Source organism: Falco peregrinus, chromosome Z (assembly GCF_023634155.1).
Source record: "Falco peregrinus isolate bFalPer1 chromosome Z, bFalPer1.pri, whole genome shotgun sequence".
Classification (NCBI taxonomy): domain Eukaryota; kingdom Metazoa; phylum Chordata; class Aves; order Falconiformes; family Falconidae; genus Falco; species Falco peregrinus.
The window spans coordinates 27,273,848-27,299,742 of NC_073739.1; the positions used below are offsets into that span (position 1 = coordinate 27,273,848).

At 38.4% G+C, this 25,895-nt stretch overlaps 1 protein-coding gene across 2 annotated transcripts in view; it reads left to right on the forward strand.

Moving 5' to 3' along the window:
• LOC101918407 (uncharacterized) overlaps positions 1-25,641 on the forward strand; it is a 50,761-nt gene extending 25,120 nt beyond the window's left edge. Inside the window, exons 7-13 of one of the 2 annotated variants that reach the window (XM_027791201.2) lie at positions 1,649-1,759; positions 4,591-4,769; positions 17,268-17,425; positions 18,683-18,725; positions 22,090-22,276; positions 24,161-24,296; positions 24,990-25,641. In XM_027791201.2, coding sequence (XP_027647002.1) covers positions 1,649-1,759; positions 4,591-4,769; positions 17,268-17,425; positions 18,683-18,725; positions 22,090-22,276; positions 24,161-24,296; positions 24,990-25,119 — 944 coding nt within the window. In that variant the 3' untranslated portion in view covers positions 25,120-25,641. The remainder of the gene's footprint in view (positions 1-1,648; positions 1,760-4,590; positions 4,770-17,267; positions 17,426-18,682; positions 18,726-22,089; positions 22,277-24,160; positions 24,297-24,989) is intronic. The other variant, XM_027791202.2, reaches the window with a different exon arrangement.
• Positions 25,642-25,895: the final 254 nt, after the last annotated feature.

Genomic DNA, 25,895 nt, shown 5'->3' on the forward strand with positions numbered 1-25,895 from the left:
ATTAGTATTTTTCGTTGCTGATTATTTTAAGGAAAAGAACATTACTGGGCTCAGCCATCATTTGTCCAAATAGCACAACTGTGTCCATGTGTCTGTGCTTGGACAACTAGCTGGTTTTATCAAATTGCTGGAAATTCCTGTACCTGTTGATATGAAATTATCTCTGTTGCAATAAAATGTTTCTTCTTTCTAGCATTAAAAGTTTCAGATGGTTTCCCATCTGTAAACATACAGATTCCTTTAGAGTTCTTTCATCAAAGAAGATAACCTCTAAAGATGTTTTTCAAATTAGAACGTGGGAAAGTTTTTTAGCTAAATATAAATAAACCATAGATCATTTATGCAACATGAGCCCTAATTCATACCAATTTAACTCTGTAACTTACTAATGAAAATTAAACATAGCTACTCACATTGTATATCACTTCTCTTGTTTATTTGTATGTCTTGTTTTCAAACGCAGTTGCTTTAAAAAAGCAACCACAAAAAAAAAAATTCTTTTTTACAGGCAAACTTCTAGTAAAATTCTGTTTTCTCAAAATATGACTAATTTCATTAAAACAAATTTTAAAATTGCATTTGTATCCCTTTTTTGTTTGCACTCTGAGACATTATTAATATTTTGGAGACTGCTTATGATCATAAATTCTTGTATGAGATCCTGAAAGCCAGTGCAAACCAAAATGTGCTGGCATTTGTGAATGATTTGTAATAAAGATCAGAGTGAACCATGGCTTTTTTGTGCCTATTTATTATTAAGCTTTTACAAATCTTTTCCCTACAACTTCTAAGCATCCTCGGAAATACACTGAATGATCACATTTACTACATGATAGGGTACAAAATCTTTAAAAATATACATGAAATAGTATGGACATGGAACAGTATTTTCCAAAACCAATTTTTTCACAGTGCATTAGGAATGCTTAATTCTAAAGGAGAAGGAAAAAACTCCAAGAAATTTGTAACTGGGATTTAAGTAACTGCATATTGATGCCCATGAATGGACCATATGTGTCACTTCCCTGATTTGCCTCCATTCCTCACTGGCATCTGCCTGAGCCCTATAGGACTGCACGTGCTTTGCAACAGTTAGCAAATAAACAAAAGGTTGATATATTAACAAATCTGATTCAGTCCCTCCTTCATTGACCCTTTGTTAACTTACTATGTTATTTCCTCCTAAAGACAAACCCCATAAAATACTATAGCCAAATTCTTTTAACCAGCAGTAGAAATATCAGCAGAGAAAGCAGGCTTTTGGTTTTAAATCTGAAGCTCACCAGAAGAATAGATGTTTTTTCTACTGACTTTAGTAAACATTGCACCAGGTCTTTGTTTGTACTTTAGGCCAAAACGCTTAGATACTGAAATGCCTATTTGCATCTTAAAGTGTTTTTAATGAAATTTCTCCGCTGTCAGTGATTATATAGTGTTGAATCAGTATCTAAATCCTGAAGTTTCACTTACAGACAGCTAACAAGTTGCTCAGAAAAACTTGCTCTACTTCTAAGCTGACATCACAAAGGCCCCAAATCATAATTCTTGACTGGTTAGACAGATACCTGCTTTACTAGAAGAGTTTGATCACATAGGCATGTTTGATGTCTTAACTCTGAATAAAGTATTTGGTTTATTTTAATTCCAGACAGTGCAGCTGAAGAAGCAGGGCTTCAGGTTGGGGATATCCTGATAGCAGTCAATGGAACTGATGTCACCAGCATGCCACATTCAGAAGCTGCCAATCTGGCAAGGAAAGGTAAGTGTGAGATCACAATAAATTATTCAGATGGTCAGGATTGCTGTGCAATGCTCCAAATACATCCAGACAAGTTGGGTGGCAGATGCAATAGAAATCTTAATTGTTTAATGCATTAGTATTTAAAACAGTAGTATTGCCTAAATCACTTTTTTATCTAGATCTTGCTAGGAACACAGAAGAAAAAGGACATACAAAGTATTTCCCAAAGTGCACACATGACAGTAAGGCTTTTGGCTCTCCTTCCCTAAAGAAAGTGACTGAGAAAGTTCTGAAAGCAACTGCAGAGACACCAATACCTTATTTATGCCTTATGCTTCCTCAGGGAAAGAATTCACAGCTCGGTTCAGTGCACCCAGTAGTTATTTCTGTGTCACCAAGACCTGAAGTCTGATCAGGAGAGCAGACAGGTTACTTCATGAGGCATCCTGTTGCAGCACCACAGTAACAAGGAGTCAGCAATATTAATCATGCATATTCTTCCTAGAACTGTGATGACTAAAGCCCAAAGATACCCATGTTTGCATGCTGAAAGTTAATCTACTGCCTTTCTTTCATTTATCCCAAATATGGTTTTGACAAGGGCTCACGGGAAATTCAATAAATTAAAATGCTTTTTCAAGGCTGTAACAAATTTAACTTGACACATACCAAGTTCTTTAATTATAGAGGTGCCATTCACGCTGTTATATTTGAGTATGTCGAGTCTTTTAGCAGATAAATCCTTGATTACTGAGTATTTTAACTCCTCAGAGAACACCCCCTGGCCTAAATCTTGGCACACTGACAGCATTCCCAAAGCCAAATGTCCCCAAAAGAGTAATCCAGCAAATGTTTTGCAAATAAGAATGTGTCACAGTCACATTTCTCAGTCCTCTTTAAGGTGTTGCCATCTACTCTGATGTATCTGATATAATCAGAATTTCAGGCCTTTAGTGTCAAAACCATAGATGTATTGATAGATAACATAAGTGAATTTTATGAAATTGTACCTCATTGTTGATGACAATAACACATTTCTAAACAATCTTACAACCTAACATCCTTTGAGCACTTAGCTTTTGCAAATGGTAAGTAGGCACTTCAGCACAGGTGTCACAAATGAGTGGTTTAGGTTAAGTCACTCAAAGAGTCACCATCAAAGGTATGAGCAAAAAAGTTTTAATAGGAATTCATTAGAGTGCAACTTCAAAAAGTTCAATGCCAAGGTTATCTATTACTTACTACACAGATAAATCACACAAAGAAAAATAATATTAAAATTAAGCTGGAATGATTTACACAGAGACTAAAAATGTAAAAGAGTTAGGGAGACCCTCCCATTGAGTCCAAGGTTCAGAGTGGACCCTCTTGCTTTCTAAACTCTTCATAGAGTTTAGGTGTGGCTAGATCCAATCCTAGTCTTGGACCTGATCAATAGTTAGTTTCTAAATGATGTAAGGAGTATCCAGTTTAAGGCTGATCATAGGATTTTAGCAGCACTTAGTCATTGACGAATTTATCATTTACAAGGTAATTCAAATACGATTTACTTAAATTATAAAAGTGGCTTAACTATTAATTAAAAATGTTAATACTTGTACTATACTTATTATGAAGTTATAAAATCAATTCACACACAGGAACACAGACACAGACACAAAGGAACAGAAGTATAGATACATGTACAAAGGTATACCTGTTAAAAGTTCCCCTCAAGTTCAGTGAAATACTGACATTGAATGCTTTTGCATTTCTCATCGCGTGAAGGGTTGAGCCCTGAGAAGCCGGAAAATCAGCCCAGGCCCCATTGTCAGGTTTCAGCAATGGTACCCTTGGTATCGCAGACTTGGGAGTTTGCAGGCTCTGAGAGGCACCCTACTCAGGGGGAGATGCTCTTCACCTCACACTGTAGTCCAGAAGAGCTCAAATGGCCTCACTTAGCCCCACTGTTTATAGGTTTGGAGATTATTGGCTTTAGCCATCCTGGCTGATATCAGATTCAGTAATTAATGGAAATTTTTAAAAATTCCACTGGTGGTGGTGGTATCGTACTACTCAGAGTCGCAATGAAGAGTGTTCCCAGGCTTGTTTAGGGATGTTCATGGCTGTCAGGTGGTGGTGGTGCTCAGATAAGGAAAGCTGCTAGTACAGCCACTGCAGTTTCCCACCTCAGTCATGCAAGAGTTGTTGCTAGTGTGGTCATGGGATGTTTAACCACCCAACTCACTACACAGAAGTGAAGACGTAATGTCAGTTCCTGAGATCATAGAGTGTCCCAGGGGAGGGGACAAGAGGCACCACCACAATAGGTTAGCCTCCAACAGCAAGTCCCCCTTAGTGAGGGGTACAGTTAGCAGAAAATGTTAGTAGACTTGAAGACATAGAAAAGAAAGAACTTTCAAGAGCATGAGTAAGATAACAGAGGCTGAAGGTGCCCCTAAGAGCATTCTCAGCAACTTTTGTACAAACTCCAATTTATGTACGCACATTTGAGCAATGAAATCCAACCACTTCTCTAAACTGATAAAATATGCAAGCACCTATGCAAAGGTGGGTCACAAAAACTGTTTTAAGAGGTATCTTCAGAAAGCTGGCTCCATTACTAGTCCTTAACAAAAAATTAGTTTCATTCCTGAATTTCTGTTGAAAGAAGGCCAGATATCACTTGATATAATTCATCATTTCCTAGGCTGCTTTGCTCCTTGCTGCTTCCAGAAGCTACACTGGGAGAAGGGCACAGGACAGGATACTGCCTTCCTCCTCCCTACCCTATAGGGGTATCCAAAAATATTGACAGACTGGACTATTGTTTTGACCTATGTTTTCACATTCTTTATGTAATATTTTAGGTCCTGATATCCTGACTATGGTGGTGGGATCAGATATCAGCCGTTACCCCAACACCCCCAGACCTACCTGCAGAGGATATTTGCATAAACGAACACAGTCAGCGATACTGAAGGGCTGGAGAAAGAGGTGGTTTGTGCTGAAACATAATGGCTACCTGCATTATTACAAACACAAGAAGGTAAGGATAGAGGCTGGTGAGGAAACAACCTGTGTCCTGAACCGTTAAGTGCAGCACTGCTGTGCTCAAGATTTTCAGATCGTTATCTTGACTTGTATTTACAGAATAACAGCAGCACTGAAGATGTTTTTGTATGCAGTATATAAAAGAGGCTTGTTGAGTAGTTCTGCCTTCCTATATCCTAGTCATAGGCATAGACCCTGTCAGGCTTTTATGGATTTACATTTAATCTCTTAGTTCTGATCATCAAGAAGTCTATGAACTGAATAGGCTCTAGGAGGTTTTTGATGAGATGAAGTAGCTTTAGATGTGTAGGAGCTCTGTATTCCGTCTACCATTATATATATTTTCTTAAACAGGTATGACCATGATATTTCTTTGTGTGTGTGAATAAGCTATAGACCTGCACAGAGTACTGGGAAGGCTCAGTTTCTTCAGAGTAGCATTGCTTAGCGCTTCATTCACTGTCATGTGAGCAGGAACCTGTATAGTACTTACTACTTCTTTGACTTCATCTAACAGTAGACATCCAAAAAAGGAGTAAAACAGGTACTTCATGAAGAGAAATACTTTACTAGGCTTTATCCTGAGGCTCCATTTTGGTATGGCATAATTTACAGCCCTCTAGTTGTATAGTGAGTCTTAGTGGCCCTAAATCAGTGGCTTCACAGTTACCTCAGCTACAAACTTTTCAGTATTCTCAGTTACTCACCACTAAATAAACTAATAAATAAAGACAAGATACTAAAAAAGAGGGAAAAAAAATCCCTTGAGTTATTCAAGTGAGTATCTCTAGGTGTGGGGGGCACAGACGGCAGCAGCAGGCAGTGGGCACGGCTCACAGCCCCAGCCACAGCGGAGCCGGTGAGTTCACCTGCCCTACAATCGTGTTTTACTGTAGTCTGTGAGTCAGCAGGTGCTGCATGTAATTACAAGTTACTAATCCCTTCCCCTGTGTAGTTTCATGATGAAGTTATTCACTGATAAATTTACATCTATAAAATCAGGTTGATTTCCAAGACTGTAGTCTGTTCAGGGCTTTTTAGGGTAAAACATTTTACAGCTTGTAGAAAAGGTTCACTTAGCATACATTTTAACCTGATTTCAAGAAAACTTAATGAAGCTGAGAAAATTTGCCTTGGTGAGGGATTTATCACTAGAAGCAGCCCATGCAGCTTCCAGGGTATCTCCTAGCTAACCTAGGAAAGGCACCAGTGGAAATATCACCTGGCTAGAAACAGGTAGAAATGGGTTTGTCTCTAACACACAAGTTGAACACATACCAGTGAAATACACCCGTGTCCACCCTTATTCAAAAAACACATGAAAACCTAAGCATAGCACCAAGTCCTTGCCCTGTAAATAGTTTTTACCTTTGCTAGCAGGGTCACACACCTTTTGGTCAACTCAGCATATGAAGGATGTAGATGTACATGTATACACATACATATGTAGACATACCAGCACAATTTTGCAATAAACATGGATACAATGTAGACAACAAGATGGTGTCAAGGAAGTTCAAACAACAGAAAACAATAGGGAAGCTGATACTAGTAGCTTTGCTCCTGATCATGAATGAACCTTCAGATTGATTTTTCCCTACTGTCATCTCCATTTCGTACATCAATCTCCCATCTCTGTATTTCATTTTTTGCTCATATATATTAGCCTGTTTGGTCATTTTCCCATGAATAGTAGAGCCACTCCAGTAAAATCCTCACTTGAAAATTTCTCCTTTTTAGTAAAAGAAGACTAGAAACTAGAAACCAAATTATTTTTACCTGAAAGATCTTGATGCAATTTAACAACAATGCATTCTGATCCCTCCTCCTGGTGATCCTAAGCATAGTTTTTCATGGACAATACTGTTAAGATGAAGAAATGTATTCACATGAGGCACTGCACAGTTTCATATCCAAACTGAAATTAATTAAGTTTTTAGCATTTAACCTTCCTGATCAAAACCAAGCACTTCTATGGGAAAAAAACATTTTGTGAAAAGTAATGAAAAATCATAGAAAGAGCTTGCTTTTCTACGATTCTGTAGCCACCTGACATTTCCAGCAGAAAATCTAGGAGGCTTATTTCCCTGCATGTGCCATGACATACATACTAACCATCTAATCAGGGCTGTGTTGTAGAACCACTGGGTATACAACAAAGCAGTCTGGCTTTCCATGGTCATTATTTCAACACTGCCTGTCCTGGTCTAAAAACAAAAACAAATAAACAAACAAATCAAACACTAAAAAGGATACAAAGGATAGGAAGTTTTGTTTGGAGAGACGTTTTTATTTTATCCCAGTCAAGTCTTTCACCAAATTCCTGAAATGTAAACAAAAAACTAGTTATGTCTTTTGAACACTCTCCACTTTCCAATCTTTCCAGTACCTCTGAAGACAAAGAGTGTTAGATAAATTGGATTGAGGATTAGAAGGTGCCCCATAATCTTACATTAATTAATAATTAATTATCAATATATTATTGAATTATACAAACCTTATGTTTTGATAGTAGGATGTTTAGCCACTAAAAGCATGCATTTGTTTTGGCCTAAGAAGAGTAAATAAATTTAAAGCACTGCATAAACATTTTATAGTAATAAATATTACTTATTTTCTTGCAGTATCCAAGACTAGTGCCATTCAACCACTTTTTAAATTATTTCATACTATATTTTTGCTAGCTGCTCTCTCTCTGTCTCTGGACTCCAAAGAATATACTGAAATACTGCAGTACTATCTTAGCAACAGAAAGCACAAGGACCTTTTTCACTGCCTTGTGTGCCCACAGTGTACCCTGCAGTGTCATTTAGTAAAACAGAAAGACAGATCTTACATACAAATATGCTTCTTCACTACTTAAAGATCCAATGCACAAATGAAGTAAAAGGGAGCTCAAATGGACATGTCGGCACTTTTTTTTTTTTGGGTGTGAATTCTATCAGGGCATAAGAAGAACAATGCACACAGATGGTGCTCATACCACTTTCTTTTCTAAGGGAATCTCAAACTATATTCTGAGTTTAACACAGTATTTACGTAACATGTCAGCAGCATTATGAAGTTAGAAACATTATGTTCCAGGTCTTGCCTCTCTCAGGAGGAAAGGTTTTTCCACTTGGTGGATATAGTATGTTTTTTGAAACTGTTCATTGAAGGCAAGAATAACTCAGGGAGACAAAAACAATTCAGAGCAATTTGCACGTCAGTATCCAATGAACTAACAAGAGTCATAATTTTTCAGGTCATTATTCTGATGTTAACAACAATTTACACTGATGTAATTCCAGTGACTCTGGCGAAGTCACGCCTGATTTCCGCCTATGTAAGAAGACAACCAGGCCTTTTATTTATGCCTGAAAGGGTGCATATAATGTTTTGTCATGGAGAAAGGGAAGGGTGTTTCACATGCTTTAGACCATATCAACAAACAGAAGGAGCTACATTTCCTTATCATTGGTATTTACAGGCAGAAATTATCCATCCTGAGCTTTCCTTTTCCTACCTATACTAAGAAAGAGATTTTTACATATTAACTCATTGCTGCTGGTTTAGACTCATCTCTGTCCAGTCACATGTTGGTGAAGCGATCACTGTTGCAACAGATTCAGTCACTTTAATACAAGGTCATTTCATTTTCCCTGAAAGAGGTGCCACCACTGGCCTTGACTCTACCATCCATATATGTAACTTCAACATATTTTTCACCTCAGTGGACATAGCCATGTTTGCCACCTCGTAACAGAAATATTGGGCACATTGGATGTCACATTAAAAAGGGGGAGTTTCCTCTAACCCTTTATATTTGATCAGGCTGTCAGTTTCCCATGAAAGACGAGACGCTTGTGCCCAACCACTCTGCCCGCTCCCTGCATTCTGACAGCCCACCGTATCGGAGGGTGATAACCTGGGCAGGGACCCTCCTGACAGAGTCACTGAGTCAAATCCCTGACAACAACTACTCAAATCTCTGGAGCCTTGCACAAAATGAAGTTCAGCTGAAGATTTTTATTCTACAAAATACAGGTTTGTGACAGAGCAAGGTTCAAGGATCACTGCTGATAATACACTGACTGCAAAACAAGCTTAAAACAACACAATAGCAGCTAACATAAGGTAGTCGTAGAATAAAGTTCTTACCCAATAGGCGTCCGGATGGGGGAGAAGACAGGTTCAGCCCGTCGACTGATCCCAGAAGTCATGATGGAGTCTCCCCTAACTTCTCTCAGTTGTCCACTTTTAATACTTCATAGCACATTGCATGTTCATTTATCATACACAGAACAGGTTGCAAGTTTCTCACTTCTACTGTAAATTAGTGCACACCCTCAAACAGCACTGCTGAAGTTCTTCACTAACTACGCATGCTCTCCACGTGGGGGTTTGCTCTCTTGTGGTGGGGCTATTTGAGTTGGAGGTCATGATCTCTCACCACCACTATTACCTTTGTCCTATTTTCAACCGACTTTCTGTGGACTGCCACAGCTTATCAACTTGTCTACTCTTGCAGCCAGAACTTCCTTATTTGGAGGCTTCTTTCTGCACAATTTAAGATAATGGTGTTCTTTTCACCATCCATTTTTTGTTTCCTATCCTTCCCATGGCAGACTCCTTCGATTAGAAGTCCCTTCATTTGTAACCACTTTATAGAAATACTGAATCAGGCTGTGGTATTTCAGGAGTTTAGACAGCAGTTCCCCCCTCTTTGGACTTATTTCAGCCCAAGTCCAGTCCATTTCCTTCACATTTAGGTGGTGCTTGAGCGACTCCAGCCATACGTGTTGCTGTTACTGACTGGTATCATGTGCCCAGTGAGGTGTGGTGGTACCTTGGAGGCAGGTAACTTTTGGAGGGAGCCGTGCGTTAGTATTACAATGACATTACTTCATCTGAGGAAAGTCATTTCACCACAGTGGCTGGGTCAGCTGTGGACATCTCATAGATCCTTCATGTGACAACTGTTACACGGCTTACCAGCTGTGTGCTGCCATCGAATTCCCACTCCTGCAGGGAGCACAGCAGAGCCTGATCGCGGGGTCTCCACTCCGCTCCAGCCTCCGTCACTCCCATCAGGGTGCTGAGCTGGCAGTGTGATGCCTGGGGAGCTGTGGTGGTGTAGATTCCCTGCGTGCCAACCGTTCTGAAAGCAACAGCTGTATTTTACCCTGAAAAGCTTTCTGTAATACTGTGCTTCTGTTAGGTCCCAGTCTTCTCTAATTCCTCCCCAAAGTAGTTTTCCCCCATTGGGTTAGAACACTGATTTGCGTAAATTACTGAGATCAGTGGAGGTATAACTATTTATAATATTTTTGCTTACACTTAGCAACAGTGGAGTTCCACTATACACTCCACAGTTCTGATCCCCCATTGTCCAGATCACTGGACCTTCTCAAACATGCTATTTCCTTCTTTGCCAATGTGCTCAGTTTTTCTGCTAAAGGAAAGCTATCTGGACACTGTGTGGAGATAGACAGTGATGTATTGAAAGCACATCAGCTTAGTCAAGCACTGATCCTTTCTTTACCAATGTCTGCTCCTGTAGAACTAGCCTTTGCTGCTCAGCACAGTAAAGTGACTGCAAAGTCACCACAAAATGTCTATGGTGAAGACTTCAGAGTCAGACAGAGAAACTTTTATCAGCTTAACATGAGACCAGTAAAATAACAAAAGCAATCTAGCCATAAGTTCACTCAGATCTTTCAGAACCTGACAGCTAACTTCTTTACAACATGCTGCAGCCTTCATGATAAAAAAAATACTATGTCTCTCAAACCCATTAAAAAGAAGGAATATAATTCCTGGGACCCAGGAACAAATGGGCCAATAAGGGGTTTGAAGTCTGTGGAGCATGCATTCTTCTGTCATGAGGACATAGCTCCTAGAGAGCAAACAGTGGTTTAGGATCAATAGGAAAGCACAAGGATAAAGAAAGCATTAGTGTTTCCAAACATGTTTCCCAAAATTCCTCATTACAAATATTCATCATGTAAAGAATGCAGCTAATTAAATGCTGGGATGTACAAATCCACTAAAAATGCCAGCCAAAGCCAGAATTTCCTAGTTTCAGTTTATCATTGCTTTCTTGCTATGTAAGAGTAGTTTAAAAAGCATGTATAACTAGTGATTTTGTGGGTCAAAGAAGAAAAAACAAAGGTAGAGTTGATAAAATTATAAGAATTAACAAAAGATCATGTTTGCAACAATGCCCTAGCTCCTCTCTGGTTTGTGTCTTGCCATGTTCCTAGGAACTATTTCCTGTCTCTTTGCCATAAATAGACCCTGGGAAAGAGGTCAGTGAGACAAATAACCAATCTAGTCCCTGCAAAGGAAAATACGAAGTAAATATCATTCAGGTTGTGGTTTAGGATAAGCTATAAGGACTACTGGCTCCAAACAGAAATCTGTCCAAAAAGTCATCAATCTATCTTCCTTTCCAGAAATCAGAGACCTATGTATTCTAGTCAAATCAGCTCTGTCTGTCAAGTCCTTTTGTTATATTTGCCATTTATTCCATTTCTTTCTCTAATTCCCTCAACTAGGAGTGACATGGAACAACAGCAATTAGGAATAAATGCCTAAAGAGTATGAGTCTGTTGCCAGCATTCTGTACGGACTCAAAGTAGGAAAGTCAAAGGAAGAAACTAACAGGAATTAGGAGCACTTAAGTTGGAAACAGTAGTTAGGTTGGATATCACTGTCCTGACAGTAGAAAAGAGCATTCAGAGATTTAGAGATTCAGACGTAGAAAGAGGTGGAACTGTAAATAAGGAGTGAATTAACCTTCATGTGCCACCCAGGCCTCAGAGAAATGGCCTTCATGACAGTTCATAGCTATAATGCTCTGAAACATGCTGTGAGAAAACTGGAACACCTACTCTGGGGAAGTACTCTCACTGAACATGGTGGTGACAGCGTTAAAGGGGATGGATGTGCTTTTTGTCAGTCTTCATTGTGATTATATATAACAATGTCAGGTTAAAAAGTAATTATGGTTTGCATTTCTTAAGCTCAAAAGTTTAATGCCTCTAGGAAGCCCTCAGGCACCGTGTGAGTGACTAAGGCAAAGCTGCTCAAGGCTGAGGTAAGGGCAGTGGGAACAAAGATGTGCATTTCTTAACATCCAAAAGCAGTTAGACCCCAGCCTGGTAGGCAATTATGATATCACCTAATTTATCAGATGTTAGGTCATATTCCTGTTTCCAATATGAAACTAGTCCATTTCAATAGCTCAACCAAATCTTGCCTTCTCTGTTTATTGCAGTTCAATGCAGCCAGCACACTGGTAATTAAGTATTGCTCAGATAATTATACAGTGCTATTTACATTCAAAGAGGTCAATAACCTTCACTTTTTCTCAATAGCAGAATGCTTTCCTCATTGTATATTCTTTAATTAGCAGTGTCTCTGTAAAGAAAATTGCTATTCTTTATTTGTCTCTATTAGGGTATATTTGTGTGTGTAAATCATTCCATGCTCACCTCCTGCCTTATCCAGAACACCTGGAAACTGTACCACGATTTACTATTTCTTTTTATTCCAAATAAGATTCAACAGTAACATTTACACACCTCATATAACCAGCTGGATACCAGTCTTCCATTTACCCTTTATTCATAACAAGACACATCACTTTGCACCCATACCTCAGGGAACAAGTGAAAGCCCTTCCTAAATGCAGAGAAGAAATTTGAATGCAGACTTTAATGTTCCCTTTTCTTTCTGCAGTTGTCTTCTCTTTACATGGAAACAGGGCATTTTACAGAAAGTATATTTATTGTGTGACTCAGACACTACAGTGCATGCTTCTGTTTGCTTGTGTGCACCCTTAAGACTGTTCCCAGTGGGACAGTATAGAGAGGAAAATAATACTTTAAATTATTCTTTTTCTATGGTATATACAGAGTCCAATTATTATAAAGAAAGAAATCCCCTGCCTCCCATGTGTGGACCCTTCACATCATTTCAATCTATGGCAAACATTCAGTCCTTTGTTCTTTTGAGCAAGCCTCTGTGTGTTCATCGCTAAGCCTAAGCACTTTACATAAAAGGCTTAGCTATAAATAGATTTAGGTCTGAGCCATTGCTTATAAAGATACAGTTTCTATTTGTTCTTCATTCTTGCTTGGAGCTTTATCATCATAGTCTGGAGCTGCCACGTTATTTAGAGCTGGTATACCACCTGATTTCTTCTCTACATTTTCTATGACTCCCGTGGCTGCAGGATATAATTTTCAATTTACATTTAAGAATCTGCTGAATCCAAGGTTTCCAGTACTTCCATTGTATTATTTCTATTAATAAATGAGAAATAACACTGGCTGATAGGATACACAAATTAATTTTGGCCTACTAACAGATTGCATACCCTGACCCAGGCAAAGAGTCATAATCACATGTATTATTTGACCTGATTTAAGTTGTTCAAAGTTTTAAGACAATCAGTAGTTCTTCCTGTGGGGCTTAGCCCTGCAAACTGTGCATTACCTTTTGTGCAATTAATTGCAGCAAATTCTTCAACCTCAACAAAAGACCCAGTTGGAAGGTGAAGATTAATCATATCCAAGACCACCTGATTGTACTTTTTTGTCTGATAGCCAATACAGTTGGGTGTAGGATAATTAGTTTCTTCAAATCAGAAGAGCTTTTACATCTTTTTTCCCCTATTGTCTTGCTCTTCAGTATGTTTCTACTCTCTCTACTTCAGATTTAAATTGCTTAAAGCAAAAACAAAATTAAAAACTAAATTAATTCAGTTCTACTGGTGGAAAATGCCATACAAACAGTTTTGGAGTCTAAAGCTCTCTGCTGATATATACAAGTCCTTTACTCAAGGGGAAAGGAAAAAGATGTAGGGGAAAAAAGATTTAAAAGCCTTAGTCTCTCCTCTGCACCAATGTCCCCAGCCCAAAGAAGAAATGCAAATGGGTTATAGCTATAATTTTGTAAATATCTGAACAATGAGCCTACCACCAAGCACAATGATTGGGGGGTGGGGATGGGGGAAGGAGACAGGGAGGGGAAGATTTTAGAGGTACTACTAAGCAAGCAGCACCAAACCTCAGGGAGAAGCTGGTCAGAGAAAACCAGAAAATAACAGGTAGTGAAAATGCTGGAAGCCCGAGTGCCAGGGAGGGTTGTGGCCACATTTGTGGCCACATCAGCTGTGATAAAGTTAGGCAAATGAGAAATAAGACGCGAAAAGAAAAAGGAGTTCATTTTCTTGTTTCATTTAAAAGATGTCTAGTTTAAGAACACAGGGACACATCCAGGAAGACATTTATGAAAGACAATCAGAAATTTCATCATGTCACTACTGACCTGAAACCAATCTGAACCAGTGACCTGAAGGTGTGTCTTATGCTTCCCACTGCCAGTCTCCTGAGCTAACCAGTCTTTTACTTCTGCATTCTAGCAATGCTCAGTTTTCACTTTGTGTTTTAGTTTTTTCTATTATCTCTTCAAGGATTTGATCTTTGTTTTCTATAAAGTTACTTTTATTCCATTTTCCTAGCACTTGCAGTCTCTTGTGTAGCTTAATTTTAATCTCTTTTCATAGTTATTCTTGATGGTTTTGATTTCTTTCACTGCAAATAGCATGAAAAGTTCATATATCTTTTCAGCTTCTCCCTTCTAAAAGACAAAGAGGCTTAACTAGAATAGTAAATATAACTCTGCTCAAACAAAATTTTTTTAACAGAGTGACTCATTCAGGAAATGCTGTGAATGTCATTTATTTTCTGGAAGTATTTACACCAAATTAAATAAGGCTGATTTGTGACACACCCCCAGGCTACATACAGTACTTCAATGACCATTTCAAACAATAAATGAAGGAGTTGCCTACTTTTCTATTCTTATTTCTCCCTTATTTCAGTCTCTCATAGTTATACATTGCTTAACCTTTTCTTTTTTCTTTTCTTTTCTTTTCTTTTCTTTTCTTTTCTTTTTTCTTTTCTTTTCTTTTCTTTTCTTTTCTTTTCTTTTCTTTTCTTTTCTTTTTTCTTTTCTTTTCTTTTCTTTTCTTTTCTTTTCTTTTCTTTTCTTTTCTTTTCTTTTTTCTTTTCTTTTTCCTTTCCTTTCCTTTCCTTTCCTTTCCTTTCCTTTCCTTTCCTTTCCTTTCCTTTCCTTTCCTTTCCTTTCCTTTCCTTTCCTTTCCTTTCCTTTCCTTTCCTTTCCTTTCCTTTCCTTTCCTTTCCTTTCCTTTCCTTTCCTTTTTTCTTTTTTTCCCCAGAAACATTTCCCTTAAAACACAGGCCATCTTAAGAAAACTAGCAGCAAGGGAAAGGGTTACTTCAGATGTTTCTAATATTTTTAGAATAACATTTACCAAAAAGCATTCACTTTCTGCAGTCTATCTGGAGAACTTCATCCATATTAGATACCACAGACTGCCAAGAATCCATGAAATAGCTGATAGCAACCTTAAGAGAACAAAAAAATCTCTTTTACTTAAGTGCAGAATGGAACAGTAGTAGCTAAAATCTAAGTTAGTTCATTTACATACATATGCATATCATCAACTCAAGCAACATCACATAGTTATATTACGTTCCAGAGTGGCAGTATTGCCAGTGGGTTACTCTCCAGTCAGAGACATAAGAAATACTTTTATAATTATTTTTTCAGTAATATACCTTTGGCACTTTTTGTAGCAAAGGGATATGTGTCAAAGCAATGCTCTCAAATTACTACTCATGAAAGCCACATGAGTAAAAAGAAACGCCCCTTACATCTGGCTTATCAGAATTAGGGGAGCATGGCTGCCTATTAGTTGATGAAGGACATTTGGTCTCTCTTTGAATGTCTCAAATCCATCTTATTCCTTACCTAGATGTATTCATTTGAAATGGAGATGACATAAATCATTCTTGATGCCACAGAGCTCTATCTGCATTCATTCTAGACAGCACAGAAAGTGTTTAGAAAAGGAGTTTATAGATATGTGCAATAATCGTGGTCACACAGCCATTTCAGTGTCTGCAGTGACTGTCACCTTCAGGCTAAGACAGTCAGCAGAACCCAGACCATGGACAGAATCCTGCTGAATAACACTTCATCAACCTAGAGCTCATTATTCTTTACACTAGGAATGGAATTTGGGTCCTAAACACGTATTTTGGTTATGCTGTCTTTGCAATGTAGTTTTGTGTCTGAAGGCGTTATAAGCAAAGTAGGTCACATAGCACTGATGACTTTCAGGATTCCCTTCATCTTCTGTACTGACTTCAGGGTTGCAAATAAAAACAAACAAACAAACAAAGAAGAAGAAAAAAGCAGAATGTAGGAAATACATTCATGAATGTTTATTTACACTTTTTCAATATTATGGGTTATTTTGTTCCTACAGAAAATTCATGTATAACAAAGGGATAATTACATGTGCCAATGAGCATATAAGCAAGTATTTAACTATCTAATACCCACAGGTGCATATTTTGTTTGTGGAAGAATATGTATATTTATTTTCAGGCTAATAAAAAAATTACATGGGGCATTTGCAATTCAGCTCCTACTGACAACATTTAATTAACTCCCAATAACCAACTGATTTTATTCTGTGAGATTCTACCATCTGTGACTTTTGCAAATGACAGTAAAGCTCCTCATATGTCCCAGCATTAACTCATGTTTTCCATTTTATTGCTGCCAAATCTGATGCAATTGTTAGAGCTCCAGTCACAGCTCTTCAAAGCCAAGGGTCTAAGAATATTGATTAAAACACAGCTGGAGTTCACTATCCAGATGTGTGCACTTTTTTTTTTAAGTTGAGACATGTACCTGGGGGGAGCTGAGCTGGGAAAGTAGGGGGAGGAACTGCTTCGCCTACCTACTTACATTAAGAAGCTTAATGGCTTCTTGCAACTAACCACAGAGAAAGACGCTGACAATGCCCTTCAGTCTCAAAGAGCTTTAACTCAATCAGGAACAGGCAAAGGGGTTTTGAAATGCTTACCATTGAAAGCTGTCTGAAGTGAATGGGAAGGGTTATGAACATAACGATATTTAGGGCAACTTTGCAAAGGAACTGAAATACAGCCTTTCAGACTATGCTCACTATTTTCTGAACTTAAACCTTTGTTCCCTCTATCTGCACATGTAAGTTGAGGTTTTCAGCATAAACCCAGACTGCAAGCAGCATTGCTTCGTGAAGAGATGCATGCTTCCCACTCTCACTCAGCTGCAGCCTAAAAAGTTGGAATATTTACAAATACCTAGTGAGGTTTCCGCATGCATGTATGACTTCTGATGAGCAAAAAACAATTAAGAGAGATAAACAGAGATGCAAATTTAGAGGGTGTTTGACTAGTTTGTCTTTTGTGACTGCACTGTATTCTCTGGGGCTGCTGATCATTAAAACCATATGATGGTTCAAAAGCGTAAGAGCATGTCACTAATTTCTACAACTTTGAATAGTCCCTGAGATTATCCCCATCTCACAGGAATCGGTTTCATATTAGTTCTGAACTTTGGCACCCTTTCTTTCTAATTGCAGGATGAAGGGAAGTGCAGACCCCTGGAAGTGACAAAGCTGGAAGGAGCGGAAATTGGTGTTGACACCAGCCTGGGTAAACCATTTGCGTTTAAATGCATACCTCAAAGTGGAAACAGGATTTTCTACTTCTGTGCAACTTCCAACCAAGAAATGAAGAGGTAAGTGATCTTTCATTTTACAGTGTCAGTTTGGTTAGAGGGAGTCAGAATTTTTGGAGGGTGTTTACATACTTGCTTTGATCAGCAGGAAAAAAAAGTAAAAAATCTGTCAGCTACTTATAGGAAGATGCTGATTCTAGTTTTCATTTGCAAAAGTTTCAAAACCTGTTTTTCAGCTTCACAGTTTTTTTGATGACACTCTTTTTTCATAAAGTCTTTAATGTTTGTTCTTTGTTCAAGATCCCCCTGAAATTCTGATATACCTCCAGAAAAAAATCTTCACCTATATTCTCATGCCTTCTCCCCCACTGTTATATCAAATGGAAGTGTAAATCTTCCTGTGGATGTAAAGTTGCTTATCAGTCATTTCACATGAATTATTTCTCTTCTACCCAACCAGGACAGTGCTAGCAATAAATACAATCTTATCTTCCATTTCCTTTTCTGTCATTCTGTCATATTATCATTTTAGTACTTTAAAATGCAAGTGCACCACAAAAGCATATTGGTTCTGGTAAAAGGCAGTGAGTTTGGGTTTGAATAATAGTTAGAAATATACTTTTTGCATTTCCCAAAGACTATAGATGACAAAACAAAGAGACTAAAATTACCCAAAAGACAAGTAACAAACTTGTAAGGCTTTAATTTCAGAATGTACTGAAAGCTAATCTTATTTTCCTCTTTGTTTTATTGTGAATTATTAAAAACATAAGGCTATGAAGTAGGATGATAACTGGTATTCATCCACCAATCTTTTTATAACATCTTTCTACTTAATATAACACCCACCATTGTAGTATCAGAGTATTTTCCACTTCCATATTCTATACCATTCACAGTGCAAAAAGAATAACATTGCTAACAAACAGCTTGCTTTATTCTGTAGTTTCCAATTTCAGGATTCTTTATGTTTCCCAAAAATTCCTTATCTGCGTTATAAGAAAGACACGTGAAGAGTGATCATTTAGCCTGACATGTTGAACAAAATTCAAAATATGTAGAATCCCTTGTCTGTAGTATTGCCTGAAATTATTACAATATGTTACACAGCAAGCTTTGAGACTTATTCCTCTGAGAGTTAGCAATGTTTATTTAGAATTAATCCACCACTTTTCTACCTTGAAGCCTTGAATATGTCCTGAAAATTGCACATCATTTTAAATGCTGTCTATGTCAGCATGAGTTAAAAGAGGCAGTGAAGCACATTTATTCTGGTCTACGAAACTAAGCTATCCTCATTTTTCTGTCATATTACAGGTGGCTGGAGGCTATGGATAAAGCAGTGCATCCTGTCCATCAGGTAATCCTTTATTTATATTAGAAGCACGTGCATACCAGATTGTGCAGAAGCCTGAGAGACAGTAGATGTATTTGTACATGGTCAGGTGCAGACAGCAACATGGAAGCTTCATAGTTTTGTTCTGGGCTACTGGGACATGAATCAGCTCCAGTCTAAAAGCCATATACAAACATTATGGTGACTCAGCAAATAAGCTCTGCAGCCATATGTTGGAATACATCAGAGTGCTTCCTCTCCGAACGTCAGCAGCTTTAAGCTGGTTCAGAACCATAACCTAAAATGAGGGTGTTGGAAGGGAGGAAGGGAGAGACAACTCCCCAAACCACATTTTGTCTACCAAATAGTAATTACCAACAGGTAATACTGTTTGGAGTAAAGGGAGAGGAGGACAATGTCTTCTTGAGGATTCCCTGCAAGTCTGCCTTGGTTGCAGGCTACCTGCTTTTTCTGACAGAGTATTAGGAAGGCGGAGGGGTGCTGCTGCGTTCTTCTTTCCTGTATTTTCAGAGATGAAGAAAGAGATAAGTTAGCAGATGAACTGTGACTTATCTATCTTTTCATACAGCTGTGCTCTCTGCTAGCACCTATGGCTGTAAGAAACATAGCCACAAACTGATCTCGAGCTGCTACAGACAGGCCTTGCTCAGCCCAGTTTTGTATGAACAGTCCCTGGCTGAGCCCTGAACTGGGAACTGCAAAGCTAATTTCAGTACTTCCAGGGCTGAAAACATAGGAGGCAAAGCCACTTTAGCCTGCCCTTCCCTGGCCCCACAATTCTTATTCTTTCCTCCTACAGGAAGACCACCTTTGTAAAAATGTGCTGTTGATCTGTGAAATACTTATTAAAAAGTTTTAGCTACTGAACCAGCTTGGTTTTTAGCAGAAAGAATGTGCAGCTCAAATGCAGAGTAAGTATCAACGTCTGCCTTTTTTTTTTTGCAGATGAAATAAAATCGTCAATTAAAAAAATGAGAAAATTGCAAGGTACAAATTATAACCTGTATTAATGCATTGGAAAAAAAGAAAAACACATTTATCTTCCTCCTTCTCTCAACTCAGGGCACACAGGTGTACAGATGGGTTTCCAACAGTGAAAGGAGGTATTTACTGTTGCTTTAATTTTTACCAAACTCTTCCACCAAATTAAAATTGATCAAAACATATATTTCTTTTGGCTTCAGCTTTCAGATGAGATTGCAAGTGCAAAACCAAATTTGTTTCCAAGTATATTCTACCTGGCAGTGTTTCTTAAAGTAATACAAAGGAATCCACATACTTGAAAACCGCAAAAATAAATCAAACAATTTAAAGTGTGTGCCCAAGCAAAAAGAAACAAAAAATAGCCTAAGCCAAATAGGAGGATAAAGGCACATATATGCAAAAAGAAACACGTCAAAAAAGTAATTCTTTACTGTAACACACAAAAATAACTTGTTGGATAAAAAGTTCCAATGTTATATCTCATGCATGCACCCATTAATAAGTTGGCTCCTTTCTGTGCTACTGCATCTTGGTTTTGACTGCTTTATCTTTTTTAGTTCTGTTTTTGAGCAAACAGTATCCTTTTCAGAGGAAATGTTTGATTTAAAATGTTGCTTTCATTGCTTAACTTGTGCTTTTAATGAACACTATACCTGTTCCTTTCTTTTAACTGAACTATCAGTTCAGTTGAACAGAAAAAGCTCGTATTTTCCTTTTTTTTTTTGTTTGCTATACTGCTTTGCAATAGGCAGTGTGTTACAATATGGCTCACAACACAGTGAATTAACAGACCAACATACTGACACAATGTTGTCTTAATGAATCTACAAGGATAACCATTTTATGAGTACATCTAGGATTACTGAAATATCCTCCTCTGCACTTCCCTGCAGTAAGTCTCAGCAGATTTCCCATTCATAACAAAGAATACAGCTAGGTATAATGTGCCAGGTCTTTTTTCTGTCATAGCCTTGTCAAGGATACTAAAGAAATATCATAAATAAATGCAAAAGAAATCCCCTGTGGAATGACAATGACAATGACACTGGTTGATGCAGGGTTTGAAATATATATTGTAGACAAGTAACAAACACTAGGAGGAGCTGAGTACCTCACAACTCTCAGATATAGAAGAGAAGAAGAAATGTTACATTAGACAACTTGTTCTTATTAAACAACAGTGTACTTTTTCCTGGATTTCTGCTTGGATTCTCTTATCTTACAAATACTCTATACAATGAAAGTGTTTCATGGGTTGAGCTTTTTCTTCACTTGTAAGTTCCAATAGGATAATTTTAGTAATGAAAAAGACTCTGCTTTCCAGAAAGGAATGGGAAAGCATCTGTAAAAATTCTGTGTCATGGTGCTTCCTTCCAAGTTTGAGTACTGTGTTCTGACTTCAGACACCACCACATTTTCTCTGGAACCTGGAGAGCAGACAGTGAACCCTGTCTTGCAGAATACACACAGTAAAGGCTGCTGAAGTCAGGCATTCAGCAAGACAATTTTTTAAAGAAAGCTTCTTCATACAGCTTTGAAGTAATCCTGTTTCTACCAGAAAAACTTGTACTGAAACCCAAAATAGATGCAGAAAAGACAAGTTATTATTGTAAGAAGAAAGTAGAAGTTGGTCATTTGCCATCAAATATGTTTTTCTAATTTCAAGTTCAGCGTTGACTTTTATCATAGTTTAACCCTGGCCAGCAACTAAGCCCCACACAGCTGCTTGCTCACTCCCCCACAGTGGGATGGGGGAGAGACTCAGAAGAGTAAAAGTGAGAAAACTTGTGGGCTGAGATAAAGACAGTTTAATAGGTAAAGCAAAAGCCATGCACGCAAGCAAAGCAAAACAAGGAATTCATTCACCGCTTCCCATGGGCAGGCAGGTGTTCAGCCATCTGATACAGATAACAGATACCTGGGAAGACAAACACTGTAACTCCAAATGTGCCCCTCTTCCTTCTTCTTCCCCCAGCTTTATACGCTGAGCATGATATCATATGCTATGGAATATCCCTTTGGTCAGTTGGGGTCAGCTGTCCTGGCCATGTCTCCTCCCAGCTTCTTGTGCAGCCCCAGACCACTTACCGCTGGGGTGGTGTGAGGGGCAGAAAAGGCCTTGACTGTGTAAAACACTGCTCAGCAATAACAAAAACATCTCTGTATCATCAACACTGTTCCCAGCACAAATCCAAAACATAGCCCTATACTGGTTACTGTGAAGAAAATTAACTCTATCCCAGACAAAATCAGCACAACTTTTCAAATTATTTTTGCAACAAAAGCTAATTTCCTAGTAGGGGACTACAGCTTGTGTCTTTTCATACCAGCAAGTTCTCCTTAATTTCTTACCAGAACTTTTCATTATATGCTTGCTTTACAGAACCATGTGTGGGTAGATGTAACACTGCATAACACTACACTTCCGCCCTTGGCTATCAAAAACCCAGAATGTCTGGGGCTTCTCCACCAGCTGGACAGAAGCAAAGACATCTGGATTCAGCACTACTGCATTCTGAAGGATGGCTGTTTGTACTTTTATGCCACTCTCCGGTCTACACCTGCCCAAGGTAGGGGCAGCTGCTGGATTTTGATTGTTAAAGCAGAAATGTTTCACTGCAGTTTCCAAATAGAACTTTTACCATTAATGAGAGTTTCTTATCAGCAAACTCACTCTGTATCTGTCAAAGCAAGTGAAGGAAGACCAGACTCAGCCTCTTTTCATAAAACAGCTATCTCATTCCCCTCCGTCTTCTTTCCTCTTCCTCACACAGTATGATTTTTTCTTTCTGGAATGGCGCTAGTCAGGATCTGTGCACATTATCTCAGGAGTAAGAATCAGCGACAAGGTCCACCCCTCCAAAGCACTTCACAGTGGCTTGAGACAGTCCCACTGATGGCAGTGTGCTGAAAGCTCCTGCATGATGGCGAGCATCCTTGCAGGGAGGGACATCATAAACTCAGACTGGTTTCTCTGCCACTAACAGGTTTTCACATCATCCATCAACAGGCAGAACTTCCCCACTCCAGCAGAGGCTGATGCTCCGGAGGGTGTAGCCATGGTCATCTAGCAGCTCTCCCCATGCCAGAAGAGAGTGTCTGGCTACTCTCTGAGAGCAGCAATGTGAGGCTACCAGGACCAATTGCAAGTAGAGGATCCAAGTTTCAGGCACTGAGGAGAGCCTGCAAACATAGCTCTGTGAAAGTCAGTATTTTAAAAATAACTGGTGGCCCAAGGAGAGGGGATGGGTCAGGACATGTGAGTGCACTCTCCCTGTGCTAAGGAAGCTGGCAGTCAGAAGAATCAGAAATAAAATGCTGTTTGTACTTTCACTTACAAGCCAGCTCTCAGATCAAAAGGGAAAACTGTTATCTTAGGGTTAATGCTGTTTGTCTCATGATCATGCAAGAGGTGTTACACTTTATAGTCCATACCATTTACATAGCACTTTTCATCTGCTAAAGGCTATACATATGAAATGACCACTGATTTCCTCTCTACATGAAACTGAAGCTAAGACTTGCCCAGAGCTAAGCAATATGTTAGCAGAAAGGCAAAAATTAAGTATTATATGCTCATGACACCCAAGCCTATGCCTCTACTGCTAAATATGTCACTTTGGTGTTTAAATTTCCTACCACATACGAAGTCTTGTATACAGTAGTGTTTCCTCTCTCGTTATTGCAACTATTGTTTTTTCCAATTTCACTACAGATTCTCACCCTCTTATATAATTCTCAATGCTATAGCATGAATTTGATGCTGTTGTCACTAAATGTGAGACCCAAAAAAATACATACCCTGCAGACAGTAAGAGGAAGCTGCAGTTAATCAGCTCCACAGTCTTTTTGGCTCATCAGCATGTATAAAGTGAACATATGTATTGTTGCAGCCAAGTGAGGTCGGGGTGGGTGGGGGTTGAGGTGTGGAGAAAGGGGGAGACAATCAAAAAACCTGCCAGCTGATATGAAAATTTGGTCCTGAAGACCAAATTCTGTCTAATGTCTTTCTATCACAGCTGGCCAGTGTGGCCTGCCATGACATTCCAGCTACTGATGGCAGCAAGTGAAACCAATGCTGACGCTAGAATTTTTTTCATGTTGAAATCTATATCCGTTTAGTTTTTAAAGGAAGGAAAAGAACATCAAAAGCTAGAAAAAATATTTTGCCACTTCTTATTTAATGAAAAGGTAAATGAAACTATACTGCTGGTCATTTGCTGGACAGGAAGCATATTTTACACTATTTTCAAATCAATTTTCAGAAAAAAAAACCCTGAACTTTCACATTTTTAAATATTTTACAGGTAATTTCTGTACAACTCTGTTGAAACATCCAACACAAGGCATCTGAAAATCCAACTTGCAAGAATTGTTGGTATGCTTGAGATTGGCAGTGATTTCATAAATGGTATCTGCAATACACATGATGCATGCTATTTTATTTTGTCCAGGTGGCCTTTACCTGCAGGGTTATATTGTGAGTGAACAGTCTTTGGGCTCCAAGAGATCTGTAATTGAACTCAAACCTCCATCTGAAGAATTTAAAACTTTCTACTTATGTGCAGAGAATGTGAATGAAAACAAAAGGTAAACCAAACTTTCTTTTCCAGTTTTATTTGCCAGACTTTAGGAAAGTGGGAACACTGTAGCTTGGGAAGATCTAGTGACAACTTTTAATTCTGTTTCACTTGTTCCCCCAAATGTCCCTGTAATTGTAGCTTTAGTTAAACTGCAGTATAACATAACACTGTGATCATCAGTTCTGCTATTGTCAGTGCTGGAACGACAGCAAAGCTGGTGTGTGGAGGTTCAGAAAGAAACCTGGATAAGGTATCTTTCACAATGACGTGTGGGTGATTACACTAAACAGAAAAGCTATTATACTTCTCATTAGAGATAATGGAAAGTATAACCTCCTTATTCCAAAGAATTATTTACTTCCAACAATGACCATTAGAATTAAAAAAGAAAATTGGCTTATGAAATCACATTCTGAAGGTGAATTCCCACATCAAAATCCAGCCAAACTCCATGGCTGTCAGTGGGAGTTCATCTAAAGCCTAGTAATTACATGATTTGGGTTTTAATGTAATGAACAAAGGGAAAATCTTTTTGATATGTTGGAAATTGGTCTTAGGGTATATTATTCTTAAAGTCAACTCCTCCATCTCCTGTGTCTCTCCACTTACTACCAGCATACATAGAACAGAGCTGTACAAACACCATTTATGAAAGGTGTGTTTCACAGAATATAAAAACACATGAATAACACTTGATCAGGGATGGTTGTTGTTCTTTCATTTATTCTAGGTGGATTACAGCTTTGAAAGCTTCAATTAATAAGTGGTTACCTCTACACCAGGCAATCCAAGATTTCATGAACAGACCATTGGAGGAAACAAGGATGTAAGAAGACAGCTCATTTTATTTCCCTCCATTTCTGTTTTTGATTAAAAATTCCTTTATATGTCTTATGATTGATCTCAAATGATGCTCTAGCAGCAGCTAATCTTTAGCATTGCTATGTGTTCACACTGTAAGCATTAGTAAAGAAATATAAAGCAATATTACCTTCTTTGTGGCTGTCATTATTTTGTGTTTCTACTTCAACTCAGACCATGCATACATAAAGTCTGCTTTGTAGCAGTGAACTGACATCAACATTTGATGCAGACAAAAAAGAAAGCACTGTATTTCAACATATATCTTGTACTCCCTGATGTTTTATGTTTTATATCTGCACTTTTTTTTTTTTTTTCCCAAATGTACCCTTTGCATAGACTTCTGCTTTTCCATCCAGAAGTTTCATATTTGGGTTTGTCTTTAAGTTTGTAGATTGTGCAGGGCTTAAGGTTGGAACAGGCTGAGCTGACTGAAAAGTTACAGCTACATACCATTACATCATGTCTGGGAGAATGGAATAAATCTGTATGATATGGATAAATACCATTGTTCTTTTATGTTCTATCTTAATAGAAAATTTAATTTTATTGTGTTCTTGGTTTAGCCATCTACCATCACAACACAGCACATTTGTGGAGAAAGAACAATTCAAGAACCAAAGACACTGTTTTGTCCAAAGTTAGCAGTGAGACACAGCATCATAAATCTTCATGAGGGATACCAGGGTGTCATGGTTTAACCCTGGCCAGCAACCCAGCCCCACACAGCCACTTGCTCACTCCC